At 61.8% G+C, this 26,545-nt stretch overlaps 2 protein-coding genes across 5 annotated transcripts in view; one reads left to right on the top strand and one right to left on the bottom strand.

Moving 5' to 3' along the window:
- The window catches only part of RAI1 (retinoic acid induced 1), a 103,636-nt gene extending 98,086 nt beyond the window's left edge, over nt 1-5,550 (top strand). The window contains exons 4-6 of the mRNA XM_069542988.1: nt 2,379-2,472; nt 3,876-3,925; nt 4,221-5,550. Coding sequence (XP_069399089.1) covers nt 2,379-2,472; nt 3,876-3,925; nt 4,221-4,235 — 159 coding nt within the window. The 3' untranslated portion in view covers nt 4,236-5,550. The remainder of the gene's footprint in view (nt 1-2,378; nt 2,473-3,875; nt 3,926-4,220) is intronic.
- On the bottom strand, nt 5,448-22,475 carry SREBF1 (sterol regulatory element binding transcription factor 1). Of its 4 annotated transcripts, none has more exons than XM_069542993.1 (20): nt 21,886-22,133; nt 15,149-15,202; nt 13,454-13,885; nt 12,906-13,093; nt 12,684-12,821; nt 12,366-12,584; nt 11,631-11,745; nt 11,239-11,459; nt 10,805-11,006; nt 10,514-10,692; nt 10,011-10,272; nt 9,766-9,932; nt 9,460-9,628; nt 8,853-8,961; nt 8,504-8,613; nt 8,273-8,405; nt 7,958-8,123; nt 7,311-7,511; nt 7,107-7,215; nt 5,448-6,777 (listed from the first exon to the last, which is right to left on the bottom strand). In XM_069542993.1, exons 1-20 carry the CDS (start codon nt 22,031-22,033, stop codon nt 6,548-6,550), a joined length of 3,552 nt encoding a protein of 1,183 aa, XP_069399094.1. In that variant the 5' UTR covers nt 22,034-22,133; the 3' UTR covers nt 5,448-6,547. The 4 variants fall into 4 exon arrangements, with proteins under 4 accessions (XP_069399094.1, XP_069399093.1, XP_069399091.1 ...); XM_069542992.1 differs by having other exon boundaries at nt 15,149-15,243; nt 21,943-22,130; XM_069542990.1 differs by lacking the exon at nt 15,149-15,202 and having other exon boundaries at nt 21,943-22,475.
- Nucleotides 22,476-26,545: the final 4,070 nt, after the last annotated feature.

The raw sequence follows: 26,545 nt of genomic DNA, 5'->3' as shown, positions 1-26,545 counted from the left end.
TCCTCAGTTGCCTATTCCGGGCGCTTTGGTCTGACGTCCTGCTGGACTGAGGCAGACGCAGGGGGTCTGAGTGGCCTTGTGCTTTCCTGGTGTCACATGGCTATTAAGTACTGGAGCACTTGGCCTGGTGGTCCCATCTCTGCCAACTGTGCCATCCTCCATAACGAGTCCCGAGGCCTCCCACCCTGGGAGCGGCCCTGGAAGGTTGGAACTGGGTGGGGAGGGATGTTCACTGGTCACTGCAGCAGTGTCCGCTCCAGTTACTCAAGGATCAAAAAAGCCTCCCTGCTAGAGAGGTGGTCCTGGGCTGAGCTGGCCGGGACTAGCAGCCAGCCAAGCCTCCGAGGGGCTCACGGGAGCAGCACCCCGCCCGGAGGACACCCTGGGAAGACAGGCAGTGTCCGGCGCTGCCCAGGTCGTGGTTCATCCCCTCCCCTCTGACAGCCCAGGCCTCCAAGGGCCACCTGCCCCCCTGAAACCCCTTCTGCCTCGGAGCTTGGTGGCCTAAGGTGGTCTTGGAGTCCCAGCTCAACAGGAAGCCAGTTCCATGACCCCCGCAAGCCACTGTCCACTGTGAGTCTCAGGGCACCAAGCCCATCAGCAGGGTATGACCACGTGGATGGCCAGATAACCCCTGCACCCACACAGCAGGGGCCCTTGCTCTCACCTTCGTACCCATAGTGCTCTGCTGGATCAGAACTCCCGGGCAGGCCTCCAGGGGCACGTCCTTCTGTGTCCCCTGCTGCAGCCCCCACATCACCTGTCAGCCCTGAGCCACACCGTGGCCCACCACCCAGGAGTCTGCCTCTCCCTTGAACTGCTGGGGCCCTTGGCTGCCCCTAGGGGGACAGATCAGAATGTGCATGCTGGGTTTAGGAGGGCCTGAGGCCTTGCTCTGCTTCCACCTCTAGAGGCCTGTCTCCAGGGTTTGAGGGGCCTCAGTGCAGATGGGGTGCGAGACGCCGTCAGCCAGAGGAGCCCAGTGTCCCTCTTCAGCCATCAGAACATCCAAGGGCCGCTGTGGGTGGGACACTTGGGTCAGGTCTGGGGGCCTGTTCCTGCCTCAACACCTCTTTGTGAGCCAAGAAATGGGGGGCCTGGAGACTCGGCCCTGATTAGAAAGACACCGCCGTGCAGAAGCATATGATCACTGGTGTTCCCCCAGCTTCCCACCCTGCACTCCCCACCCCAGCTGGGCACCAGAGGGAACATTCGCAGGCATGAATTAGGCCCAGGAAGACCATCCCTGGCCTCCCCCCTCCTGCTGGGAGTGGGTTCCCCCCAGTCCTGGGAAGGAGCCCACCCGCCCCCGCCCCAGCAGCACGGCACCATGATGGCCAGCCTGTGCCCCAGCTCCATTGCTGGGCTCAAAGTCCTGTCCAGCTCTTCCTGAGCTATATGCCCTCAGGCAACTCACTGGGCTTCTCTGAGCTCTCATCACTCACCTGGGTAAATGAATGATGATGCCAGCGCCATCAGGTCGTTACAAGGAGGCGGCCTCCACACGGACCTGGTGCGTCAAACCTCAGTTACTGGTTTCTGTGACTCGGCCTCCTGGCGTGGGCCTGCTCCCTTCTCTGCTCTCCTCCCCCATCTCAGGCCTCTGCTGCACTGGGGGCCCGGGGTCTGTGGGATCTGGGGTCTGTCCCTCCCCAGGCTTCCAAGGGCCTTTTTAGCGTCGCCATCCTCTCCCAGTTCGTCCCCCTGCAGGCAGCCCTCAAGCTCAGCAGACCCATTTCTGAGACCCAGAGTGGCCCGGCTGCCCTGCTGGCTGGCCTGGGGTTCACATGCCCCCCGCATCTGGGCACCAGCTGTGTCACCCCTGGTGAATGGCCCCTCAGGGTGGGGCCTCTGACTTGGTTCAGCGCTGCTTCTGCCCCCAGAATGGGCGAGAAACAATGCTCACCACCTTTCCTGGAGCGGGAGGGAGCCCCAACTTCACTGTAGAGTAGGCCCATGAAAGCAGCCCACCTGGAGGGTGTGGGGAGGAGTTGGTGGGCAAGGGCATGGCCGGGTGGTGACTGGCCTCGTGAGTTCGTGTCACCCGCTGGGCCCCCAGAGTCCCTCCTTCAGTCTTTGAGACCATCCCGTAAGGTAGGAGCCGTCCCCACTGTACACACCAGGTGGGGAGAGCTGTGTTGCTCGGCTGACGTCATGCAGTACACAGTGGCCAAGCCGTCACTTGCCCACACCTGCCAGAAGCAGAGACCCCTATGTTTATGCATGAGGTGTCCCACCGGGAGAGCTCCCCACCCAAGGTGCCAATGACCATCCTGAGCTCTCCTACAGCTGCCTTTCAAGGGCCTGTTCAGAGAAGGGTGGGGGCCTCCCGGGCCCCTCAGCTGCAGACTCACCTGTCTTCCTTCTCTCCTCGCCAGACTTGTTCCAGCTGCCAAGAAGCGGGGGCCACCATAGGGTGCTGCCACAAAGGATGCCTCCACACCTACCATTACCCGTGTGCCAGCGACGCGGGTAAGAGCCCTAGCAGACAGGTCAGGAGATGTGGGCACAGCTCCTTGAACCAGCCCCACTCAACCCCTGCCCTGAGCTTCCCTCTTCTGCCCCAGCAGTGACACTTCTGGTGTCACTCAGACAGGCCCTCTGCTGGGCAATGCTGGCGAGACACCTCAGTCCCCAGCCACCTGCTGGAGAAGCATAGCCTACAAGGTTGAAAGCTGTATGTGAGCTGCTGTTGCCAAGGGGTGCCTAGAGCTGGGGAAGATCTCAGGCCTCAAAGAGCAGGGCTACCAGGCTGGGCCTTTGAAGTCTGAATGGGAGTTCACTGGGTTGGGGAGAAAAAGGGGAGAGAGACAGTTCAGTGACAAAAACTGAGTGGGATGGAAGGAAAGGAGATTCAAAACAGAAGCTGTGGAAGGGGGAAAGTAGGGCCATGCCAGGCTCCCGCACCTGCCCTGCTCTTTCCGCTCGCTCGCTCATCTGTTCTGTGGGCGTTTATCGAGTACCTACTATTGCCAGGCATGCAGAGCACAGACTGCCTGCCAGAGAGCCTGGAACCCCTGATCCTGGTGGCATCCTTCATGTGTGGCTTGGGCACGTCCCTCCATGCCTGTGCTGTCAGGGCCCCATCTGTGAAGCAGAGGGGAGAGTTGTTTCTTTCTGCAGCTCTCTGGGGCAGGCAGTGAGGTCATGCACACAACCCAGAGAGGGCAGCACTGGTTCAGTTCCGGGAGGCCCCAGGACCTCTGTCCCCCGTCCCCTGCTGCCCTGGAAGGGGGTGAGGGTATGACAACCCTGCCACACGACAGAGCAGAGGCCTCCCCTGCCAGGGCCCTCCCCGCTCCCACCGCCCTGGGAGCCCCAGAGGCTTTGGCACAGGAAGCAGGGCCTGCCGAACTAGAAGGATGGCGAAGAGGGAGGTGGCCAGTGTCCCCAGGCAGGGAGCAGGCCTGAGGCAGGGCCTCCTGCTGTATTAGCTGCATTACTAAGTCTCAGGAAGGCGCATAGGGGTTGGCAGGGGGAGCCCACCCAGGTGGCTGTGGTCAGCTAGCAGCTCAGCTGAGGTTGCTGGATCCAGACGAGGTTTGGAGCCTTCCCAGCTCTGCTCCCACCCTGTCTGCCTCCAGCAGAGCCACCCCCAGTGCCGGCCAGGGTGGGCAGGATTGTGCTGTTGCATTGGCTTGGCTGTTTGCAGGGGGACAGGCTGGAGAATTAGGGGAGGCCTCCCTATGACTAGAGGGGGTTTCAGGGGGAGGGCAGAGTAAAGGACAGGCAAGCCAGCGGGGCTGGAGGGCAGGCAGAGTTTGACTTAGTCTTTGAAAAAAACCGGCAACAGAGGGCGCCCGGAGCGGTGGCCGCCCCCCTCCCGGCCACACACGACGCCGGTTCTGACCGCACGAACTTCTGTTTGCTCATAGGTTGTATATTCATTGAAGAGAACTTTTCTTTGAAATGCCCCAAACATAAGGTGAGTGACCGCGAGCCCCCCTTGGAGGGGTCCAGGCTGGAGAGCATACCCCGCCGCAGGCCCATGGGCTCCAGGCAGACCTAGCGGTGGCGGCTGCGCACGCGAGGGCCCCGGGCCACTTACTCCCGCGTGCGCCGGGGGCGGGCCTAGCCCGGGGGCGGGACGCGGAGGCCAGCCTCCAGGCCCAGCTTCTGGCGGGGTTTCTCTCACTGCGAGTCCGGGGCGAGTCTAGAGGGGTTGACCCCTCAGCACGTGCACCGCCATAGGCAGCGCGCCTCGTGTCTCTTTCCTGCAGAGGCTGCCGTTGTAATCCACTCCCGGCCGGAGGAGCCGCCAGAGCCAGCCCGCCCGCCGCCGAGGAGAGGAGCCGCAGGCGTAGCCCCCGGGCCTTTGCGCTGCTTCCGGCGCGGGTCCTGAGTGGATCCCTGATCCGAACCGAATCTTGGATCTGGCCGCCCTGGGCGGAAGCTAGTGGTCCCTGGTTGGGTAGAAAACATGCTCCGGATCCGTCTGCTCCTGGCACCGGACGGCACAGGGCTTTCTCGCCTCCATCCCCCCGCCAGGCTTGGAGAGGGGTTAGCCCGCGGAGCGGCCAGACCCCTTGGGACACCCAGACTCTGACGGGGCTGGGAGGTTTGTAGCCTGGGGACACACTTCTCCCCTGAAAGTTCCAGGATGACGTGGTATACATTCCACGTGGGTCGGTCGTGGCCCGCAGCCGGACACCCTGGGGGTGGGTAGGGATAGGGGATTGGCCAGTCCTGACCCACGCAGGAGGGGCTGGAGCTGGGCGCCCTAACTGCCCAGCCTCGGCCAAAACCTGCGTTAAGGTCTGGAGGGCCAAGCATCTGGGGCCTGTGCTCGAGGGATGCGACCTTCCTGGGCGTGGGCAGACTTGCCCCCGCTGGCTTCTGCTCGTCCCCCTTCCAGCCCACCCCATCCCTGGAACCCAGCCTGGGAGCGCAGAAGGAGTCTCATCCCCGACAGACGCGTGACCAACCCTCCGCATGACCACCGTCTCCAGGGGCCGCAGCGCCACTCGCACGGGAGCGGAGACAGCGCTAGATCCATGTACACACCTGTGTGCCCCTCTATATATATGTCACATAGAATGTATATATGTTGGGAACATGCTCGCTTCTCCGTGTGTCGCCACTGTGCGTCGTGCGCCCCTTAGCACGGAGCCCTTCCTGGGAAGGTGGCTCCAGCGCTGCCCCCTTCCCCATGCAGCCGCCACCGCCCTGGGCCAGTGCCCACCAGTTCGTCCGCCTGTCTGTCCGTGTCCTCAGCTCTGTCCACGCTTTGATAGGCCTGACGCAGCCCCAGCCTGGGGCCGCCCTAGCAACTTCCTGTACATATGACTGTAAAATGGTGAACGTGTGTATTATATCCAGCCTCGTTATATAGTGTATATATATGTATACATATACATATATATAATATATATGAAGACTGTAAATGTTAAGACGACTAGTGTTCTTATTAGTATATTGCTTCACACTGAAGATTGTGTGTATCGAGCTGTTTCTAAAAGATGTTTATTTTCCTTAAGAGTAAAAAAAAAAAAAACAGTCATTGCATTCAGAAAAAAAAAAGTCAATAAAGATACAACGATTGTTTTGGAATTCTGCAGCGTGGATTCTGACCAGATTCTGCTGGGAGAGGGTCCAGGCTTTAGGGGAGGGCTCTGGGACAGGAATGAGCAGTAGGCAGAGAAGCCCCTGCTGCCCTGCCACAGCTGTGTGGCCTCAGATGAGGGGACAGGGGTCAGGCAGGCGACACACCCAGACACACAGGAAGACCCAGGTTGTAATTCCTCCAGTCACTACAGATTCCCAAGAACGTGTCATTCCGGGACCTGAAGGAGGCAGAAGCTGGGTGGGGAAGCAAGAAGGAAAAGCTGAGACCACAAGGGCCCTAAGGGTCAGGAGATGAGAGAGAGGGCCAAGGGCCCAGGTCAGCGGGAGGGAATAAAGCCAGGCTTCCCAAACACAGAAGGGCAGGTGGGAACGGGAAGCCTTTGCCTGGGTGCTAGGGGGACAGAAGGCCCAAAGAATCCCCTCTGGTTTGCCTCTCCCCAAAGGAGCAAAACCCAGATTATAAATAATTTCATTTTTTATTCTCTGTACAAAACTTCTCAACCTATGAAAATAAAGTCTGCAAAAGGCAAAGTAACGCTTGAGCCTTGGAGGCCAGGAGGCTGGTGCACTCCGATCTACACTATGCACAGGTCTCCCTAGATGGGAGGGAGGCACCGGGGGTAGGGTCCCTCGGCTCGGTGAAATGCACCCCTCTCTTCTCTCTGGAGGGAGGGTGAAAGCTGCGGACTGGGGGCCCATGACACCCAGGAGCGGGTGTCACTGGGAGCAAGTGACATCCAGCGGCGGCAGGCCCCGGCAATCCCCCAGCCGGCCACCAGGGGCCAGCACTATCCTGGCCACCGCGCGCCGAGTACGGGAGCGGGCTGGGGAGGCCCGCAGGTCAAGAGCAGACGTCTCCGAGGGTCTCCAGCCCCCCAGGGGCCGTGCAGTCCGTGGGCTGGGCGTGAGCCCCGGATCTCCGGCGCTGCTCTCGGCCGCTGATACGGAGACCAGGCTCTGGGGCAGGCCCGCCGGCAGGAGTCTAGCTGGAGGTCACAGTGGTCCCGCCGCCCAGGCGCATGAGCATCTGCTGACAGTCGTGCAGCAGCCGGCGGTCACCAATCTTCTCGAGCGTGCGCGCCGCCTCGGCCAGCATGCCCACGCGCTGCCCGGGCGCCGACAGGAAGCCAGGCGGCAGGTAGCAGGAGGCCAGCAGCAAAGCCTCGGCCTGCTCCCGCCTCGTGGGCCGCGACTCCAGCTCCACCGCCGCGCCTGCGCACGCGCACAGGAGCGCGTCAGGAGCGGGGCCGCGCCTGGGGTGGGGCTCGGACCCCGGCCCCGCCCCTGCCGCCTGGTCCTTTGTGCACCCCCACACCTCTGGTCTTGGGCTGCAGGGCTGCCATGCAGCTGGTCCCTTCCGCTCCTTCCCCTGGAGCACAGAGTGAGCGCTCCACAAAGGACAGTCGTCCCCCGAGTCTCAGATTAGGGCTCCCATCAGGGGCCACCTCGAAGTCCCGAGGCTCCTGTGCATCTTACGGTCTCCCTCTGCAGCCTTCACCTGGCCCGTGACCCTTCCCACCTGGGCCAGCCTGCCTTCTCACCTCCTTTGCAGGGGCCGACCCTCCTCCTCAGGCTACGGTCCAGAAGCTGGTGTGTCCGCGCTGGGCTGGCCCCTGCCATCAGTCGGGCAGTGGCTTCATGTAGGAATACCTGGGCAGGAGGGGCCAGGAGAGGTTCAGGTCACCACTCCCTTCAGACACCTCATGCCTGTCCCCATCACAAGTCAGGGCCCCGTGGGCACTCACCCTCCGCATGGCAGGCCGGACATTCTGTGCCAGACGCCTCAGGCCACTCAAGTCCCTCTGGAAACCACGAAGCTCGAGGGCAGAGGCCTGGGCCCCACCTCCAGGGCCCTGCGAGGCCTGGGTGGGTGCCGGCAGCTTCTGCTGCTGCCAGAGGCTGGTGCGCGCCACAAGGAGCAGGTCACACAGGAGCAGCTGCATGGCCTGGGGGTGGTGGGTAGGGCAGGGCAGGGCAGGGGTCAGGGCCTCTGGCTGTGGGAGAGAAGGCTGGGGGCCCGCGGTGCCAGGGGCCGGCTCCGGGCTGCACTGCCGAGGCACTGCACCTGCCTCACACATGCAATGCAACAGCAATGCACCGCGGGGCCGCCCGCTCTCCAGGCCCCCATGCCCCCACCGGCCTGCGCGGCAGCCTCCAAGGAGGGCCCTGCCACATGTTCACCCCACCCTCCTCCTGGGGGGGCAACACTGAGGCCAGAGGGAGCAGCCACTCTCCCCTGGACCCAAGCCTTTGCCAGAAGGCAAGGCCGGCTGGTCACCCGTCCTGTGCTGTTGGCTGACCCTGCAGTCTTCTGCAGCCCAAGGGGGACCATCCAGGGAGTGGAAAGGCCAAGGCCCCTGAGACGGGCCAGGCCCCCGGCCCCAGCCCTTACCTTGTCAATGGAGCTGTCAGCTGGTGTGGTGGCCAGGCTGTCCTGCAGGTACCCACTGGCCTTCTCACACATCACCAGGCTGGCTGGGCCAGACTCAGCCTTCCCGCGGCCTAGGATGGCCCGGGCAGCCTTGAAGGAGTGCAGAGCCGCCCTGGGCAGGGGTTTCCTGTTGGGGCCAAGATAGAGGTGTCATAGTTGGACCTCCCTCTGCCCTGGTTCTGGATTCATGGGAAGAGCATGGCGGGACCCCAAGGACATAGAACAAAGCTGGGGGCAGGGTTGGGGGTGGGGCACGAGCATGCAGCCTGTGCTCACTCGGACTCCTGCAGGGCACGGGGCAGGTGCTCCACCAGTGGGTACAGCCTCTCAGCTGCCTCCTCATCCCGCCGAAGCCAATGGGTCACCACAGCTGTCAGAGAGGCCCACCACTTGGCCACCGGGTCTGTGCCTGCAAAGGGGGCACAGGAGGCAGAAACTCAGCCACACTGCCCCCGAGGCTGAGCTGCTTGGCACTGGGGCTGAGGGCGTCACAGGTGGGGAGCTCACCGGGGGTGGCAGCCATGCTGGAGCTGATGGAGAAGCTGCAGGCAGGAGCTCCGGCCATATCCGAACAGCTGTTCAGCAGCTGCAGGTATCCGAGGGCATCTGAGAACTCCCTGTGGCAGGAGAGGACAGGCGGTCAACATGGCTGGCAGAGGTCCTCACCTCCGCACACAGCACAGCCTGGCCTCCTGGCTCCTCTAAGAGCCTCCGTCCCCTCGTGCCGGGCTGGTGGGAATCTGAGGCCCAGAGAGGAACCGAAATGCACCTAAGGCCACAGTGGCCCGGCTCTGGCCACCCACAGGCTCCACTGGGCAGGGGGCTCTGGTCTGCTGAGGCGCATGGAGACACTCACTTGTCCCCCTCGGCTGATCCAGGGCTAGGGCTGGGCTGGGCCACGCAATTCAGTGCTCGCTCCAACAGATGTTCGCGGAACAGTTGAGTCACCTGGGCCAGGGGATCCACTGTAGAGAAGAGTGGGTGAGTGGAGGGGCGAGAATGGCCCCAACCCCTCCTTTGCACACGCACCTCCCTGCACTAGGGATCTTTTCTGGGCACGGGTGGGCCTGGCTCTGAGACAAGTGAAAGCTGGTGGATAAACACTCTGCCCACCAATGGACAGGATAACCCACCTGGGATGCACGCCCTTTCCCACCCTCCTCACTGCATGGTGATGTTGTCTGGCACCTCTCAAATCAGCCCCCTGGCCCCCTACCCCTATCTTCCTGTTTGCCTCTGAAGAGCCCCAGCTGAGACAGAGCCAGACTGGCGTCCCCATCTGCACATCCCCATAGCCACACCAGATGGCGGGGCAGCAGGCCAGGGTGGGCAGGGACAGCAGAGAGGCAAGGGACAAGACACTGACCAGGGATAGGCATGATGAATAGGAACGGGGGACGGAGGAGGCGGCCAGCTGTGGGGAAAGGGGTGGGCACAGAGAAGGGCCCAGGGTGAGAAGGCACCTGGGTTCCCAGCCACGCTGTACAAGCTGTCCCTCGGGGCGCTGCACAGGGCCCAGTTGCCATCCACGAAGAAACGGTGGCCCACAGGGTGGCAGAGCCACTGCATGGCAAGGGGCACTGAGCCACTCTGTGCCAGGCAGGCCTGGCGGGCACTGCTCAGGAAGAAGCGCTGTTGAGGAGGGAATGGGCCGTCACACTGAACCCTGGCCGAGACCCCAGAGGGCCCACAGCCGCCCCCATAACCACGTGCCTTTCTGTGCAGCCCTCACCCACCCACAGAGCCCCCACTGGTCACCATCTACTCACTGTCAGAAAATGCAAGGCCCGGGGCAGACTGGCCTTGACCCTGAGCGCGGCGGCCACGTAGATCTCAGCCAGTGTGGCCACGGACACAGCATCTCCCGCACACTCGGCCAGGTTCAGGGCACTCAGCGCCAGGTTGGCAGCAGCGAGGTGCCCACCTGAGTACTTCCCTGGAAGATAAGAGGGCGTGAGGCCAAGGGTGGTGTGGAGGCAGCAGGACCCCAGGGGCCCAGCCCTCACCCGCATACCCATGGTGTGCAGCTGGTGCAGCTTGTGGTAGACGAGGGCCGCATCGCGGGCACTGGTGCGAGCGTCTGCCTGTAGGGCCCTGTCCCTCCGTAGGCCCCCTGCCCAGCCGGCCAGCCAGCGGCCCACCCAGAGACGCTGCAGCAGGTGGCGGATGAGGCTCCAAAGCAGGCTGCAGGCCAGGTCCAGGTGGGAGGTGGGCAGAGGCCGGCCCAAGGCCCGCAGGGCCAGCCACAGCTGCTGGGCAGCCTGGGCAAAGTCCCCCTGGGGGTGAGGGGTTTTCAGGTAAGAAACGTGGGGCTGTGCTACTCCTCCATCTTGGGCCCCCGTGAGGACCACACCATCCCCAGCAGCACAGGCCAGGCCCCCAGGGGTCCACAGGAGTTGGAGGGGTAGACAGGAGTAGGGAGAACAGGGGAGGTCCACGGTATGCCCAGCACCTTCCCAGGCACTGCTCAGGGTCCCAGCCTTGCCTGCTCCCATCCCCCAGGGTCTGGCCACTTACCCTGGCCAGGTCCAGGTCGGCCTGCTTGCGATGCCTCCAGAAGTGCACGGCAGGGCGCGAGTGGGGCCGAGTGACTGGTTCTCCATAGACAAAGAGAAGCGCCAAGGAGAAGAGCACCAGCAGCCCATTCATCAGCCAGACCAGTGGGGGCAGCAGCCACGGGGCCCAGCCAGGGCCATCTGGGGGCAGACAGAAGCTGGGGACACAGAGGCTGGGCACCAAGGAAATCCAGGGCCCCAAGCCCACAGGACGGGATCCACATATGCGAGAGCCCCCCTCCTACCACCCTACCTCTGCCCTCAGCACCCAGCATGCTGCGCCCAGGACGGTGGTTGATGCTGGTGGTGTCGGAGGGGCCAGCAGGACCCCGGCTACCCAGCAGGGAGGCCAAGGGGTTGCAGGAGAGACAGAGGAAGACGAGCGCACACAGGGCCAGGCGAGAGCGGTCCAGCATGCCCTGGCTGTGGGGGGCGGGCAGCAGCTCTGGATTCACCTGGGGGGGGTGGGGGCGGGCAGGGCGGTGAGAACGGGGTGGCGTGACCCAGAGAGCACAGCTCCGGGAAGGAGGGGTCAACTCTGCCCCCTGCCTTACTGTGGGAACCCCTCAGCCTTGTCTTTCTTCTGTCTATGAAAGGAGAGGTGGGATATGTGAGGGGCCTGATCCAGTCCTGGGGCTCGGAGGAAGTTGCTAGATGACAAGAAAGGGACAACACTGCAGGCCCCACCTGGCCGTCCTCAAAGACCGGGCTGTCAGGCTCCGAGTCACTGCCACTTCCACCGCTGCTACTGCCCCTGCTGCCAAGGGACAAGGGGCTGCTCTGGGAGGGTGAGCCGGCGTCTGAGGGGGGGGGGCTCAGGGTGTCCACCACCTCGGGCTTCATGCCCTCCATGGGCACATCTGTGCTACCTCCACTGCCGCAGGCCGACACCAGGTCCTTCAGTGATTCTGCAGGCCAGAGAGGAGCAGACTGGAGTCAGCTCCACACCCCACTTCACCCCAAATTGGAGCTCAGGACCTGGGGGAGCTGCGAGCCTGGGAGGGCCAAAAAGAGGGTGAAGGGCCTTTGCAGGGCAAGAACTTCCAGGGACACCAGGTGTGGAGGGGGCCAGCACTCACTGCTTTTATGGACAGCAGTGCGCAGACTCAGGTTCTCCTGCTTGAGCTTCTGGTTGCTGTGCTGAAGGAAGCGGATGTAGTCGATGGCTTTGCGCAAGACGGCAGATTTATTCAACTGCAGGGGTTGGGTAGGGGGGAGATGGCACAAGTGGTCAGGCCAGCTGGGCACTGAAGCAAGAGGGCAGAGCTGCTTTGCAACACAATCGCCTCAGGAGATTTGCATCTGCTATTCCTACTCCCTGGAACATTCCTCCCCTAGAACCTGCTGCCTGGTTAAGTAAGATACAGACAACAGCACCTGGCTGGCTGCTGTCAACATCACTCCACCTTATGCCTCACCCTCTCACCTCCTCCAGGCCTCTGTTCACACATCACATCACCTTTGTGAGGCCTTTCCTGACCACCCAACTCAGGTTTGCAACTTCCCCCATCTCACTTCTCTCCAACACAGCACTTATGCCACCTGGCGTACCCCAACCCAGGTCTGTTGGTGCCCCCGCACCATGCTAGAATGTCAGCTACTCAACAGCAGGATCTCTGTCTGTCCTCTGCTGAATCCCCAGCACCTGGAAGAGCCTGTGCCACCCGGGGCTTCCCTGAAGCTCAGCTGAACAGAGCTGCCAGGCCCGAGGAGGCTGGGGCCCCAGGACTGTCTGCCCAGCCCCATCCTCCTCCTCCTCCTCCTCCCAGGTGCCTCCTTCCCCAGAGCTGCTCTATTAGGGCCTCAGCCCACACCTTGGCCTCAGTGCCCACCACCAGGTCCTTGAGCTCAACGATCTTGTCATTGATGGAAGAGCGGTAGCGTTTCTCGATGGCGTTGTGGGCTGTACGCTTCTCGCCGCGGCTCTGTGCCGAGCCTGGAGCCTTGCCACCGGCAAGTCGGTTGATGGGCAGCTTGTCAGTGTCCACTACCAGTGGCACAGTGGCCAGGATGGCCCCGCCACTCACCAGGGTCTGCAGGGCCAGGCAGAGTTAGCAGGTGGACATGTGAGCAAACCTTGTCCCTCCCCACCCCACCCAAGCCACCACCCCCACCCCACCCAAGCCCCCTACCTGCAAGGGTGCTGCCTGCATAGCAGTGCCAGGGCCCAGGGAGCGGATGCCCGCCGCTTTCAAGGGGGCTCCCACATCTGTTTTCATGGTCGTCAGGAGCAACGAGTCTGCCTTGATGAAGTGGGGCTGCAGCAGGACCTAAGGACAGGAGGGGCCTCAGCCATGGGCTATGGGTCTGGGCCCAGGGCCGCCACCTCCCTGATGCCAGCCAGACCGCCTCACCGGGACCTGCTGTATCTGGGAGGTCACAGCAGTTGCTCCAGGGGCCACCGTGGGGGTGGCTATGGCTGTCAACAGCTGCTGGGGGGCCGCACTCTGAACCTGGCTGTGCAAGGAGACAGGCGGGACCCCTGGCAGGGAAGCCAGTGGTGGGCCAGCCAGTGGCTGCGAGCTGCTCCCCGGAGGGGTCCCTGCAGAGATGAAGGCTGGGGCTGAGGACACAGGCTGTTGCAACCCACTTCCAACCTGTCCCCCAGGTCCTCATCACCATGTGACCCGGGATGAGTCACTACCCCTGTGGCCGCGGGTTCCTATCTGGATGGCTCTGCCCTGGACTCTGATGCAAGTATGCCAGCCTCCTAGCCAAGAATCACTCTGTGGAAGGGTAGCTGGTGTGGACCCCGGGCAGTAAGGGAAGTGCTTCGTCCGCAGGAGCCCGAGAACTGCTGGTGAGCAGGCGCCTCCAGCCACAGAGCAGGGGCCAGACTGCTAAAGCCTGCAAACTCCTCTACCAAGAGCACCTGAACCCCACCTCCACACTCCCTCCTTACCTGTGGAGAAGCCTCCCGGAGGGCTGGGGTAGCCTACAATGGGGGCAGAGCTGAACTGTGGTGGGGTGGTGGCCGCAACACTCTGCGGCAGGAGAGCTCCGGGCAGGGGCTGGGGTGGGGTGGGCTGGAGGATAGTAAGGGGCGCTGGCTCCTCCTTGATCCCAGGCCCCGGGGAGAAGGCAGGCACAGATGGGTACATCTTCAGGGGGGTGGGTGCAGGCTGGGGAGGAGACAAGGGTGGGGGTGTCGCCTTGGTCGCCCCCAGGAAGCCTTCAAGTGAGGAGCTCATCGTGGAAGGAGGTGGGGACAGGCTGCCTGGGGAGCTGGCATCGGGACTGGCAGGGTCTGTGGTCCCTGCTCCACCCCCAGCGTAGGGCGGGTCAAACAGGCCCGGGAAGTCGCTGTCTTGGTTGTTGATGAGCTGAAGCATGTCTGCAGGGAGGAGGAAAAGCCGTGAGCAGCCGTGGAGCAGGTGTCAGGTGTCCTGTGTCTTCACACCCCACCCCGGCCCCGACAGTGTACACGTGGGAGCAACACCACAGAAACAAAAAAGCCACCCCCAGGAGCCCACGCTCACAGACACCTGGGACATCTGGAGCTTTGCCCAGTGCATCAAACAGCCTTGCGACACTGGACAATGCCAGCGGCCCCCAAAGCAGAGGTCCACGACCGCTCAATTCAGAGCTGCTTTTGCCAACCCATTTCTCTGTGCAATAAACCGAGACTTGGGGCAGAGTCAACCGCTGGCCATATGTGTGTCAACCAGTGTGTCTCTGAATGTTCTGGGCACAAGCCCAGGCCCTGTTTGCAGCCAAGCAGCTCGGGGCCGGCCATTCAGGCTTCCGTCTCCCCTCAGTGAAAGCCAACGCTGTCTGTCCTGACTCTCCTCCTCATACAGACTGGACACATGGCCCACAGCAGCCCAAACTGGCCACAAGCCCTCTCCCCCAGCTGGCAACCAGCAGCCTGGCTGGGTCAGTCCAGGGCCCTCTAACCCACTGAAGGAGTCATCCACTGGGTCAAAGTGCTCTGCAGGACCCATGAGCAAACCCTGGGAGCCCCAGGTGTCCCCCAGACCCCCAGCCTGGGCTTCTGGCGCCTCTCACTGGGCCTTAGTCTCCCCATCTGTACAGGACAGACAAAACACTTTGTGACAGGACAGCTGCACGGAGTGGGGCCTCAAGGTCACCTGAGTCCCTCCAACTGACAGGTGCCAGGCAGGAAAGTGACTGCAGGGGACGACCTAGGCTGCCAGGAGAGCGCAACAAAGGATGGGGTGGGGGTGGGGATGGGTGCCAGGCTCAGCCCTCCTGTCCTCAAACACAAACATTTGGCAGGCCCTCCAGGTCTGCACAGGTCATAGTGCATAGAGTGCTTTCTCCCGCAGGACCCCCTACCCCTTTGATAGTTGGAGAAACTGAGGCTGAGGGAGGAAACTGGCTGAACCCAGGGCTCCCACTGTCAAGCCCAAGATGACCCCCAAAAGGGAGCCCCAGGAGACAGAAGGAAAAGCGGTCCTCCTCCCCGTGGAGCAGATGTGGGAAAGCTATCCCCTTACTCCGGACGTTGGGGTGGGGAGCCTACACCTCTTAGAGCAGGGAGTGCGCACAAACCTCCCCTCAGGGCACCGAGGATGGAACCCCGCTGAGGAAATGAAAGCTCTATAATAAAGAGGTGGAGGCCTCCAAAAAATACCTTCGAACGTGCAGTCCATGGTTCCGCGGCCCGGGCCCGTCGCCACTCGGGGCGTCCAGGCGGCTGGCCTGCCGGTCTCCGAGCACAGAATTCACCTGCAGGGCCGGCGCACTTTAAAGCTGCTGAGCGATAGAGCTACCGCCGGCCCCGCCCCCGCTGCCTGCCCCGCCCCCGCCCCGCCCCGCTGGCCAGCCCCGCCCCGCGTAGCGGCGGGCCGGGCATGGGGTGAGCGCGCGCGGCCAATCAGCGGCCGCGCCACCGCCTCCTGGGGCCCCGCCCCGGCCCCGCCCCACCCCCACGGCACGCGGCTCGGGTTGCGCTCCGCCGCGCCGCAAGGGGGCCGGGGTTACTAGCGGACGCTGGCCCTTAACCCACTAGGCGCCGACGTCTGCAGGGGTTACTGGCGGTCAAGTCGGAGAAGAGCGGTAGAACGAGAGGCTAGGGGTGCCCCAGCTCCGCAGCTAAGTCTCCGGCTCTCTTGACACCCTGAGCCGGTCTCGACCACGCTCAGCCTCAGTTCGCTCTTGGAAAATGGGCCGAGCACGATTCAGGCTCCGACGGGGACAAGTAAAGGTGTTACTGGGTGCAGTGCTCAAGTGAGACCAAGGGCCACCAGGCAGTGGGTGTGGGGACCTCCCCTTCCTGGGCCGCCCCAGCATGGGCCACACCCCACCGCACGGACCCCTGGCAACAGTCACTTCCCAGGGAAACTGAGGAAGGGAACTCATACCCCGAAGTGATGGCCAGTAACAGCTGAGCCCCAGCTGAAGCCCCACACAGACATCCCTTTGAAGAGGGGCCTGGATCTGGGACGGGGTCAGTGACACCCCCAGCCCCAGCAGTCTCAGGGTGAACCTGACTCACTTATTCACTGCAGGGTCCGGGGAGGCCAACAGGCAGCCCAGTCCCTGGGACAGAAGGTGAGGAAGTCCTGGGGTGACAGGCTCTGAGGGTCTCTGGAGGGGCACCCAGGCCCTCTCCCCTTCTGTGTAAGGTTCGAGTTCTACACAGATGAACAAAGCCTGGCCAGCAGCCCAGGTTGCCAGCTCCAGCTTTTGTGGCCAAGTGGACTGCAGGCTCAGGCCAGCCTTCAACTGCGGCCAAGCCCACCCACAACCCTTTCTTGGTGTCCGGCAGCCTCAGAGGGTGTTGGGGGCAGAGACCCCCTGGCCCCGATGGCTCTCACTTTCCAGGAAGCTCCTCTCCATCACGTATCCACCCTTCTTTGTCCGGGTCCTTCCATGGCCTTGCAGCGGGTGCCAAGGGCAACTGAATTCTCCACCCCCCTCCCTCCTCAGCTGGTGGGTGCTCACACCCTCCCTTACCCCCCCAAATCAAGACATTGGTGTTGGCAAGGCTCCTACCTCACTTGAGACTGGGAGACACTGAGGCCTGAATTCCAGGGCTGACCCACACCTGAGCCTCTGCAGGGCCAGGGCCACCCAATGTCAAGCCTACCTGCTCCTGACCATCCCTCTCCCTGTCTCACGTTCTCTCGGCCCCTTTGTTTCCCATTTCACATGTCTTGGCTCTGTCCCATCTAGACCAAGGACGTAGAAGGGAGAGGCCCATGGCCGATAGGGTCAGGAACAGCTGCCAAGAGGAGGGCTGGCCTCAGGGACATGATCTAACAAAGACGCAGCACAATCTGGTGGCGAACTCACGGTCTGACTGGGGCCCCTCTCACTCTCTCCTAAAGCCAGATCTGGGTGCCAGAACTTCCCTCCACCCTTTACTTGCTGTGTAGTCCCAGGCAAGTCACTCTCCTCTGAGCCTTCACCTCTGGCCTTGGAGCAGGGGATTCTAGGAGGCAAGAGAGCACCCCCCAACCCCCACCAGGGTGCAGTTTAAGGAAGCTCCCTCCAGTCCAGTGGGTCTGAAAGGCTGGACAGGGCTCCCACAGTGGGGACTCTCTGCTGGTGAAGTAAGCACTCGCATGACCTAAGACTCAAGGCCTGCGTGGCTCCTGCACCCACTCTAGGGGAGAGGAGAGGTGTGGGCTCAGCCTCAGAGGGCCCACCTGCCCCTCCCCAAGCCTGGCTTCATCTTTTCCTCTCCTGCCCTGATTCTATCAGGGCCTAACAGGAAACCTGAACCCCTCTCCCCACTCCCTGGCTCTACCTTCAAATCTCCCTCTGAAGGCAGATGTGGGCCTTTTATTCTAGGACCTGTTTATCCTGTGAGGCCATGACAGATATCCTTGGGGGACACCCATAGCGCTCACCCACAGGAGCCCAACTCTGACTATCACAGGAGCCTATGACCCACAGGTGCTGACACAAGGTCTTGCACCCCAAACTCTTCTTGCATGCCTCCTGGGACAGGGAGCTCACCACCTCCCTCATATGGCCTGGCCCATGAAGCGCAGATGTTTCTCTGACAATATCTACTGCCCTCTCCTAAATGTCAGGCCAGTGCCAGGTGCTGGGGGTGCAGGAACAGAGCGTGAAGACCTCCCAGTGGAGCTTCTGTTCCAGTGAGGGAGGCCAACCGTCTACTAATCCGTGGAGGAAGGGGGTGCAGGTGATGAGCATCGTGAAGAAACAGAGGGAGTCAGGGCAGGCCTCTCTGTGGAGGGGGCATCTGCGTAGAGGCGAAAGGAGGGAGTGGGCCAGGAGGAAGGAAGGATGTCACAGCCACTAGGAACAGCAAGTGCAAAGGCTCTGAGGTGGGAGCAAGCTTGGTGCACTGTCAAGACAAAGAAGAGGCTGGTGAGACTGCAGAAGAGGGGGTCAAGAGGGAAGAGGGTCAAGGAGGCAGCCCAAAGCTGGAGTTCCAACCCACGTTTGTCTGTCGCCTGAGCTAAGAACACCAATTCTCAGGGAATGGGCAGAAAAGGGATTTGTGAGCAGGTCACAAAGTCTGCAGCAGACAGCACAAAGCAACAGCACCGCTCCACCTCTGGCTACGTGAGGGAGGGCACAGGGCAGCAGTGGGGAACGGGCTTGCACCCTGCCAGCCAGCCCTGCTGCTCCCACCAGCATCTCCTGGAACCTCCCGAGAAGCACGGTTGGCAGGTTCACATGTCCTCAGCCGATCATGTGTGCAATGGGGGTACAGGGTGCCTTTGTGTGTGTGTGGCTGCCCAGGGACGTGGCGGGTGCCTGCTCTTCCTGGAATGGGATGGCCCCGGGGCCAGAGCCCCAGGGGAACCTGAATATGAGCCCTCTAGCCGGAAGAGGCCACTAAGGCTCAGAGGGAGGCCATGTGCCCCAGTCCTCCGACTGCCAAGCGAAGAACCTAAGACCTACACCCAGGCCTGCCAACCCCCCGAGCCCACAGCCCCCAGCCCCGCCTGCCAGGGGCAGGAGTGAGCCCTGAGGCCAGCCTGGCTCTGTCCCAACTTGTTGCCACCACTCATCCCAGGTCAGGATGTGCGTGCAGAGTGCTACGCAGAGGGGAGGCAGTGTGAAGCTCCAAGGCTCAGCCCTGGCACTGCCCCCTCTGAAGTGTGTATGTTGGTTCAAAGGCAGCACACTGCTTCCAAGCTGCCAGGCTGCTCTCTGGAACAATAAACCTCCTTACACTCTCCCTTGCAATATATCACGTTTAATCAGAGCATCACCAGCACTGGGTTTTATCGTTTTTACCTACTTTGGGGTGCTTTCCTTAGTCCTCACAACTGTGTGAATGGAACCTTGAAGGTGCTTTACTTTGCATCTCTGAGGCTGCCCTGAGGTGGTTGTGCAGCAAACCATCAACTATGGCCAGAGACCCAGAAACACATCCTGGGCTTGGGCCCTCCTCTGCCAGCTAGAGATGGATTTACTGCAACGTGTTCTGGGCCTGGGAGGCAACCTCCACTAGGCCTGGCCTTCCTGCTGCTCCCTACACCTCAGCTGGGCAGGTGAGGGTAGTGGACATGTCTGCCCCCAGTCTGTATACCAGTGAGGAGATGACCGTGGCATTTCTGAGGCTCTCCCTTCCCCTTTCACAGGTGCAGGTATGCATGCCCAGTAGGTCCCAGGGTCAAAGGGCACATCCATGGGGCCTGTGGCTGGCAAGACACAGGACAGAGGCATTTGCTCTGGCCAGGAGTCATTGCCACCTGGCCTGCCCCTATCAGCTGGGCGAAGTCCAGACCCAGGCCTCTGCCCGGTGGTGACCCCACCTGAGGCTGGGCAGGTCATCTAGAATGTTTTCATCCAGTGAGGTGACCACCAGGCAGAAGGTAGCTCCCAATTGCCAGCCCACCCGCCTCCCTGGACTGCCCGCAGCTCTCCCCATCCCCCTCACAGGTGCAAGGGCTGAAACTCAGCGGGGCTCATGGGCAGCCCACCTATGGCCTCACCCCAGCTTTCCAGGGCAGCCACTGCAGCCTGGAGAGAGCGCACGGCCATACCGGGAGGGACTCTGCGTCCTGCCACCTGGGCACCCAAGGCAGGAGAGGGATGGAGAGGTGCCGTGTCCAGGGGGAGAGGCGCCGTGTCCAGGGGGAGAGGCCTCTCCCAGGCTCTGCCCTCAGGACCTCTGGACGTGAGGATGAGGCAGGAGTGCCATGTGGGGGCCGAGTGTGTCCAGGGCATGGGGAGGGCCTGGAGGGAGGACAGGACTTACCACAGGAGGGCGGGCCCGGCCCACCTGACAGGTCTCAAACACCACGCTGAGACAAGGGACTGTATCTTGGGGTTCTGGGGAGCCATGGTGGTTAGAGAGCTGAGCAGGTATATGCTGTGGCCAGAGCAGGGCTGTAAGCCATCTTGAGCTTGTTTTCTAAGGAAGGCCCATGCTTGGCAGCACCAGGGAGAGAACTGGGCATGAGAGACTGTGGGGAGTGGCCTGGTGGGGGGCAGGTTGGCCCCCATGTACCTCTTTTAGCAGGCTGGCCTGGAGCCCAGGAAGCCAGGTCCCTGTTGATTTAGGGACTGGACCGAAGGCAAACACCCGGACTTCAAAGACACAATGAATTGGGAGGCCCAGGCAGAGGTGACTTCCAGCTATGCACTGGAGGCTCAGGCCACTCCTTGACCAGGCCCACCTGACCAGCAGCCTCCTCCAATCGCCTCTTCGTCACTGAGCAACACAGTGCAGTGTATGAACCAGCGGGAGGTAAGGCCCTCCACGGCATCAACACAATCCCAGCACTCATGCAAGGCGGCTCCCACATACCCTCTCTCATGGCCACAAGGGACCCCAAAACAAAAACAGGAAAAGGAGGCTGGGAGCACGCGGATCTACCCGGAGTTGTGGTGCAGTGCAGCCAGGGCCTGGCCTGCAGCACAGGACTTGGGGCTCCTAGTGAGGGCGCTGGTCACATGACGGAGTCTGGCTGAGCCACATGCCCAGGCTGGGTGGGGCTCAGGGACATGGGCGTACTCTTTGATGCCAGTCCTCCGTCTCATAAGTCAAAGGCTCTGGGCTAGGATGGGGAGGTGGCCGTGTGACCTATGACCCCGTTTCGACCCACTCCCAAGCCCCCAGCATACCTCCATATAGAGCAGCCTCCTGAGTCCCCTGCTCTATGGCGTCATACACACACACACACACACACACTCACAATAGCGTTTAAGAGTGTGGCCTCTGGAGCTCCCATCCTGGGTTTGAATTCTGGCTCTACCATGCTCTGCTGTGTGACCTGGGACAAGTCACTTAACATCCCACTGCCTCTGGGATCCAGCTCAGCTCTCAGCCCTGAGTCAACGCTGCCTGGCCCTCCTCTCAACTACCCTCCAGAGGACCTGGCAACTCTTGCGCCCTACGAGCTGGGTTCCCAGCGAGCCAACCAAAGAGTGGTTGGCTCAGATGTGTCCATTTTGCTAACCCTAGGGCGGGCATAGGCTCCATGGATGAGTCCATCCAGGCTGTGGGAGGTTTGGGTCCTGTGCTCAGGGCCTGTTATCCCCATCAACCAAGTGCAAGGTAGCCAATGTGGCTGAAACTGCATAGGAACCTCGGAGGCAACTTGTGGAGTCTGGAATGTGCTCTGTGCACCGTGGGCAACAGCCTCCTGACTGGCCCCGCTGCAGCTTCGCCCCCAACACTCTCTTTGTAGAACAACCAGAGCAGTGTTTCCAGGTGTGTGAGAAAGCCCGCGCTGCTGCTCCCGCCTTTTCCTGCCAAGTCCTCTTCCACCCACCTGCCCAGTCTCACCTATGTCCCTCCAACTCCTCGCCGTGCCCTCCGTGGGGAAGACATCCTTATCGGGACTGAGCTCAGGTCCCACCCCACCGCCCTATCCGAAGCAGTCGCCCTGCCCCAGCCCCACCACAAGGTGTAAATATCTGTTTATGGGTTTCCTTAGGGTGGGTTTGTGCTTCCAAGGAAAGGGGGAGCCCAGGTCTATGAACCTCTGGTGCCTAGAACCGGGCCTGGCATTCAGTAGACGCTCGATAAACGTGTGCCGAACCGATACCGGGAGCCAGCTAGGAGAATCAGGCCCTGGTCTGTCAGGGTCCGCGGGACCGCGGCGCGCATGCGCAGGAGCGCGAGCGCGGAGCTGAACTCTCGGGCCGGAGGGAACGACCGAGAGTAACCTCCCGCTGACGTCAAGGCCGGGGCGGGGCGGGGCCTCGGCGATGCCGGCTGCCCCGCTCTCGCCAATGCCGCCTCCCGACTGAGGACTCGCTGGCCGCGGGGTGCGGGCCGAAGCGCCCAGAGGCGCACGTGCTCAGCGCCGAGCCTCCTACAGGACCCGGTGGGCACGGGCAGCTCCGCGGGGACAGAACCGCGAGGCCCGCAGCCCTCGGCGCAGAGACGCGGAGAGCTCCGCACAGAGGCGCGGGCCGCGCCCCCGACCCCCTCCGCGCCCCGCGCCCGGCGCCGCCCGCGCGCGGAGCCCAGTGGCCCTGACCCACCTTCTATGTCGGTCAGCAGCGCCGCGTCCAGCTCGCACGGCTCGGCCAGCGCCAGCTCCAAGGCCGCTTCGTTGAAGGGTGGCTCGTCCATGGCGCAGTCACCTCCTCTCGGAGGTCCGCCGGGCCCGCCGCAGCAGCTCCGTGCGTTCGCGTCCCGCCCGGAACTCGGTGGTGCCCAGCGCCCGCGAAAAGTTCCTCGGAAACTGGGTTCCCGGCGGCGGTTCTGCGGGGCAGGCGGGGCGGGGCGGAGACTTGCAGGAGCCCCGCCCCCGGGTGGACGGTCCCGCCCAACCTGAGGAGCGTCAGGCGGCTCCGGTCCGGCCTGCGCACCCGTCCCCTGGCCGTTCCATCCCCGCGCGGACTGCTGCGGGGCTCCCGCAGGCCCCGGCTTCTCCCGCCCTGAGCAAGGGGGCTGAGTGGAAGCCCCGGGTTGGGTCCGTCCCAGATGTCGCTGAACTTGGGGCAGGAAGTGACCCGACAAACCTCATTCCGAGATTTGGGCCTTTAGAAGACAGACTAGTCCAAGACCTGCTGTGTGCCCTCTGGCCAGTTACCTCACCACACTGTTCCTCAGTTTCATCAGCTGTAACGGGGCTTGATGGTGTCTCCGCATAGGCTGACTGAGACGTTAGTAACGGTGGCCGGCTGGGCCTGTGAGATGAGCCTGCCCCTCCTTCTTTAGATCTTCTGAAGAGCCTGGAAGAGGCTAGAATTTCCCACTCTTTCTCTGGTTTCCTCCCAGATCCAGCTGTGGGACTGACAGAAGGGCTGGGGGTTAGTGGGCCCAGTCTGGCTGCTGAAGGTGGGCTGGCCTCTGCACCCAGAGTTTAGGATCTCACCAGCACAAGCTCACTCAGCCACCTGGAACTGTACCAGGACTGGACCCCGTCCCCAGAGCAGCTGGGATGAGGTAGGGGCAGTCTGTGCTTTGGGCCTGGGACCCCTTGCCCTGGATCAGGACAGGCTCGGGCAGGTCAGAGGAGACAGCTAGGCTGGGGAGAGGGCTGGACCAGGACGCTGGGTCCTGTGGGTTGGGGGCAGAGCTAGGTGCCAAGGGAGGGTCCTAATGAGGTGGACTGAGATACTAATATGCAGGTGCTGGAAGTGTGGAAGCAGTGAGCAGAAGCACCCTTGGTAGGGGGCAGCCAAGGAGCCTTATCAGAGGTCTGGACCCCCACCTCCACCCCGACTCCTCAGTGAATCCAGCCATCCTGAGTACTGCTTTGCTCAGATTCCAGATATAGCCTGTCTGACCACACCCTCTGACAGAGTGACATTTATGGCGCACTTTGGAAGGGGGGTGTTGCCCAGGCCAAGAGAGGCCTTGGAGGCCCAAGTCCCTGGGGCTCAGACTGGACACGCAGGGTTCTTTGTTCCCCTCCCTGAAGTGGCTACGGTGGAAAATTACCCAGAACAGAGATGGCCAGGTCCCGGGGGACCTCCAAACCACATCTGTTTCCCAAGTGGTCCTGCCCAGGGACCCTTGGGACCTGGCCCTCCAGATGAACTTCTGTGGGGGAACAGCCCCCTGCATCCTGATGCACAGGCCCCACCCCCCAAGTAGGAGCCAAGCACCCAGAGGGCCCTGGGAATCTGGGGAATTCCCTGAAATTTTCAACAGCCCTTCCCAGGGAGGGGAGAGGGTGCTGTGTGAAGCCTGAAGAACAGTTTCTTAGAGTCAGGAAACAGGTCTGGGTTTTCACCTGCTTGCTGTGTACCTGGAACATCTTACTTCACCTTTCTGGTGTCCGTAAAATGAGAACACTCCTTCCTGCTGTAACCCTGAAGAGTCTGTTGGAGTCAAGGTCAAGACAGACGTGCCTGCTTGTCTTGTAGCCGCCTATACCGCATATGTAAAGACCAAGCTCAGTCAATATGCACGTGTAACTGCAGCAGTTCAGGAGAGAGGGTGATGAAGCAGTGCTCAATGGAGACCCGCAGCCAGCTGAAGTGAAGGCTGGCTGAAGCCCCCTGTAGGGCCCAGTCGTGGGAGCGGGGAGGAATCTGCCACCAAAGATCACTGCTTCACTGGGCAGCCTGAGACCAGCTGGGCAGGGCAGGCGTCCAGGGGAGGGTGGGGAAAGCCGGGTGGGGCTGCAGCTCTTCGGGGAACATGGTCCTCTGAGCGCCCCTCCCCTGGCCTTCCCGGGGACTCTGCTGCCGCGCCGCACCCGCACCGGGCGCCAGAGCTGCGCGCCTCGGCGTTAACCCTTTTCTTCCCGGAGGATGGCATCCCATTTCACAGGTGAGCAGAGCGAGGCGGAGAGGACGCGCGCCTGGAGCCGCGGAGTGGCCGCCGGCCGGCCGGGCCCCGCCCCGGCCCGAGGCGCAGCCAATGGGCGCGGGGCCCCGGGTGGGGTGACGTGGCGTCAACGCCCGGCTCCCGGCGGCTGTGTCACGTGCGCCGCCCGACCGACCGGGCGCCCCGCCCGCGCCGCCCCGCCCAGAGCCGGCGTCCGGCCGGGTCCCACCTGAGAGGTGGGCCTCGTCTCTGCTCCTTTCCGCTGTGCGGTTGTCTGAGAGCCACAGGGGAATCTTCTGTGGGTTCAGAGCCCTTTGGGGCAGGTGTCCAGCGCAGGCAGGGCCGAGCCATGTCCTTGATGCCGGAACTCAGGGGCGGGTGGCAGGGCAAGCTCGGGAGCTGCCAGGGCTGCCGGCACTGGGCAGTGCCTCACAGGCTACGCAGACCCCTCCCGACTCCTGGAGCCCCCTGCCCCTGGCCTGCCCGTTCGTGCTTCATTCTGCAGTAGCTGAGCTGGGACCTGCCCAGCTTGTGGCCGAGGCAGCAGAGAGCTTGCAGGGAGCACTGAGTTCCTCCCAGCTCCCCGTCTGGTCATAATGGAACCAGATGGCCATTGGCATGGCTGGTTCTGGTCTTGAATGACCCTATGTTCTCATGCCAGTTTGGCTTCTGCTGGGTACTGGACAAGTCATTTGAAGCCCTCTCTGAGCTGCTCTGGGGGTACACCGGCCAGGGAAGAGCCTCAGGAGCTCAGTGAGGGCTGGGGCTTACAGGAAGAGTGAGGCATCAACTGACACCACGTCCAAGTACACGCGGGTTCTGATTCTGAGTTCACTGTCAAGTGTACATTTCACTGAAGGCTGCATCCCTGGCTTTTCTTGAAAAATGGGAGTTGAGCAACAGCAGTTGAGCACAGTGGCCTGTGAGCTTTTCTGGTCCCCTCTGTCCCTGGAATCCACCCAGGCATGGCCCTGGAGGCATCGGGTTAACTGCGTTTGACCCTATTTCTCACATCACGGGACACCCTGCCTGCAGCTCCGAGCAGGGATGGGGAGGGAATAGCTGGTCCCTAACCCTAACCCTGGTGCTGAGGGCCTGGAGCCCCTGCACAGACCCTCTGAAGCCACCCAGCAAGAGCTGGCAGGGGTTCCACTACAGCAAACGGCACTTCTGGGTGAGTCCTGCATGTTCAAGGCCTCTTATCTGCCCATGCCCAGCTCCTCAGGGCCCCAGAGACCTTTTCCTTGGAAAAGAGGGGGGCTGTAGAAGGATTTCTCCTCAGCTGTCTCAGTGGGGGATTAGTGGGCAGTGGGCCATGGGCCATGACCCATGAGCTGACCCACAGGGCTCCCCACACTGCCCCCTCTTCTGGCTGCTCCCCAAGACCTCCCCGCCCGCAGGCCCTGGAAGAAGGCTCCAGGGCTTCCTGGCTGCAGAGTGTCCTTAATTCTGAGAACTGGACTGGAGCTGCCCCTCCCCTCCTGGCCAATCTGGCATCCCACAGGCTTGCCATGGGATCCTGGCACATCCACGGTGATGTCTCAGGGTCACCCCACTTTGCACCCCACTCAGGGACACAGGACAGTAACCTCTGATACACAGATGACACCACCCTTTATGGCAGAAAGCAAAGAACTTAAGACCTTCTTGATGAAAGTGAGAGTGAAAAAGTTGGCTTAAAACTCAACATTCAGAAAACTAAGATCATCGCATCCGGTCCCATCACTTTATGGGAAATAGATGGGGAAACAGTGGAAACAGTGATAGACTTTATTTTTGGGGCTCCAAAATCACTGCAGATGGTGACTGCAGCCATGAACTTAAAAGATGCTTGCTCCTTGGAAGAAAAGCTATGACCAACCTAGACAGCATATTAAAAAGCACAGACATTACTTTCCCAACAAAGGTCTGTCTAGTCAAAGCTATAGTTTTTCCAGTAGTCATGTATGGATGTGAGAGTTGGACTATAAGGAAAGCTGAGTGCCAGAGAACTGCTGCTTTTGAACTGTGGTGTTGAAGATGCTTGAGAATTCCTTGGACTGTAAGGAGATCAAACCAGTCAATCCTAAAGGAAATCAGTCCTGAATATTCATTGGAAGGACTGATCCTGAAGCTGAAACTCCAACACTTTGGCCACCGGATGCGAAGAACTGACTCATTGGAAAAGACCCTGATGCTGGGAAAGACTGAAGGCAGGAGAAGGGGACGACAGAGGATTAGATGGTTGGATGGCATCACTGACTCGATGAACATGAGTTTGAGTAAGCTCCGGGAGTTGGTGATGGACAGGAAGGCCTGGTGTCCTGCAGTCCATGGGGTCACAAAGAGTCAGACACGACTGAGTGACTGAACTGAACCGAA

The sequence above is a fragment of the Ovis canadensis genome, chromosome 11, assembly GCF_042477335.2.
Source record: "Ovis canadensis isolate MfBH-ARS-UI-01 breed Bighorn chromosome 11, ARS-UI_OviCan_v2, whole genome shotgun sequence".
In the NCBI taxonomy this organism is placed as follows: Eukaryota; Metazoa; Chordata; class Mammalia; order Artiodactyla; family Bovidae; genus Ovis; species Ovis canadensis.
Note: the sequence above shows the minus strand (reverse complement) of the source record. Positions and strands in the feature narration are given on the sequence as shown.

Coding starts and splice junctions, on each gene's coding strand:
- SREBF1 (XM_069542993.1), bottom strand. CDS start 22,033: ATGGACGAGCCACCCTTCAACGAAGCGGCCTTGGAGCTGGCGCTGGCC. Junction 11,746..12,365: donor TGGTGGGCACTGAGGCCAAG/GTGTGGGCTGAG, acceptor CAACCCCTGCAG/TTGAATAAATCTGCCGTCTT. Junction 7,216..7,310: donor TCCGGCCTGCCATGCGGAGG/GTGAGTGCCCAC, acceptor CCTCCTGCCCAG/GTATTCCTACATGAAGCCAC.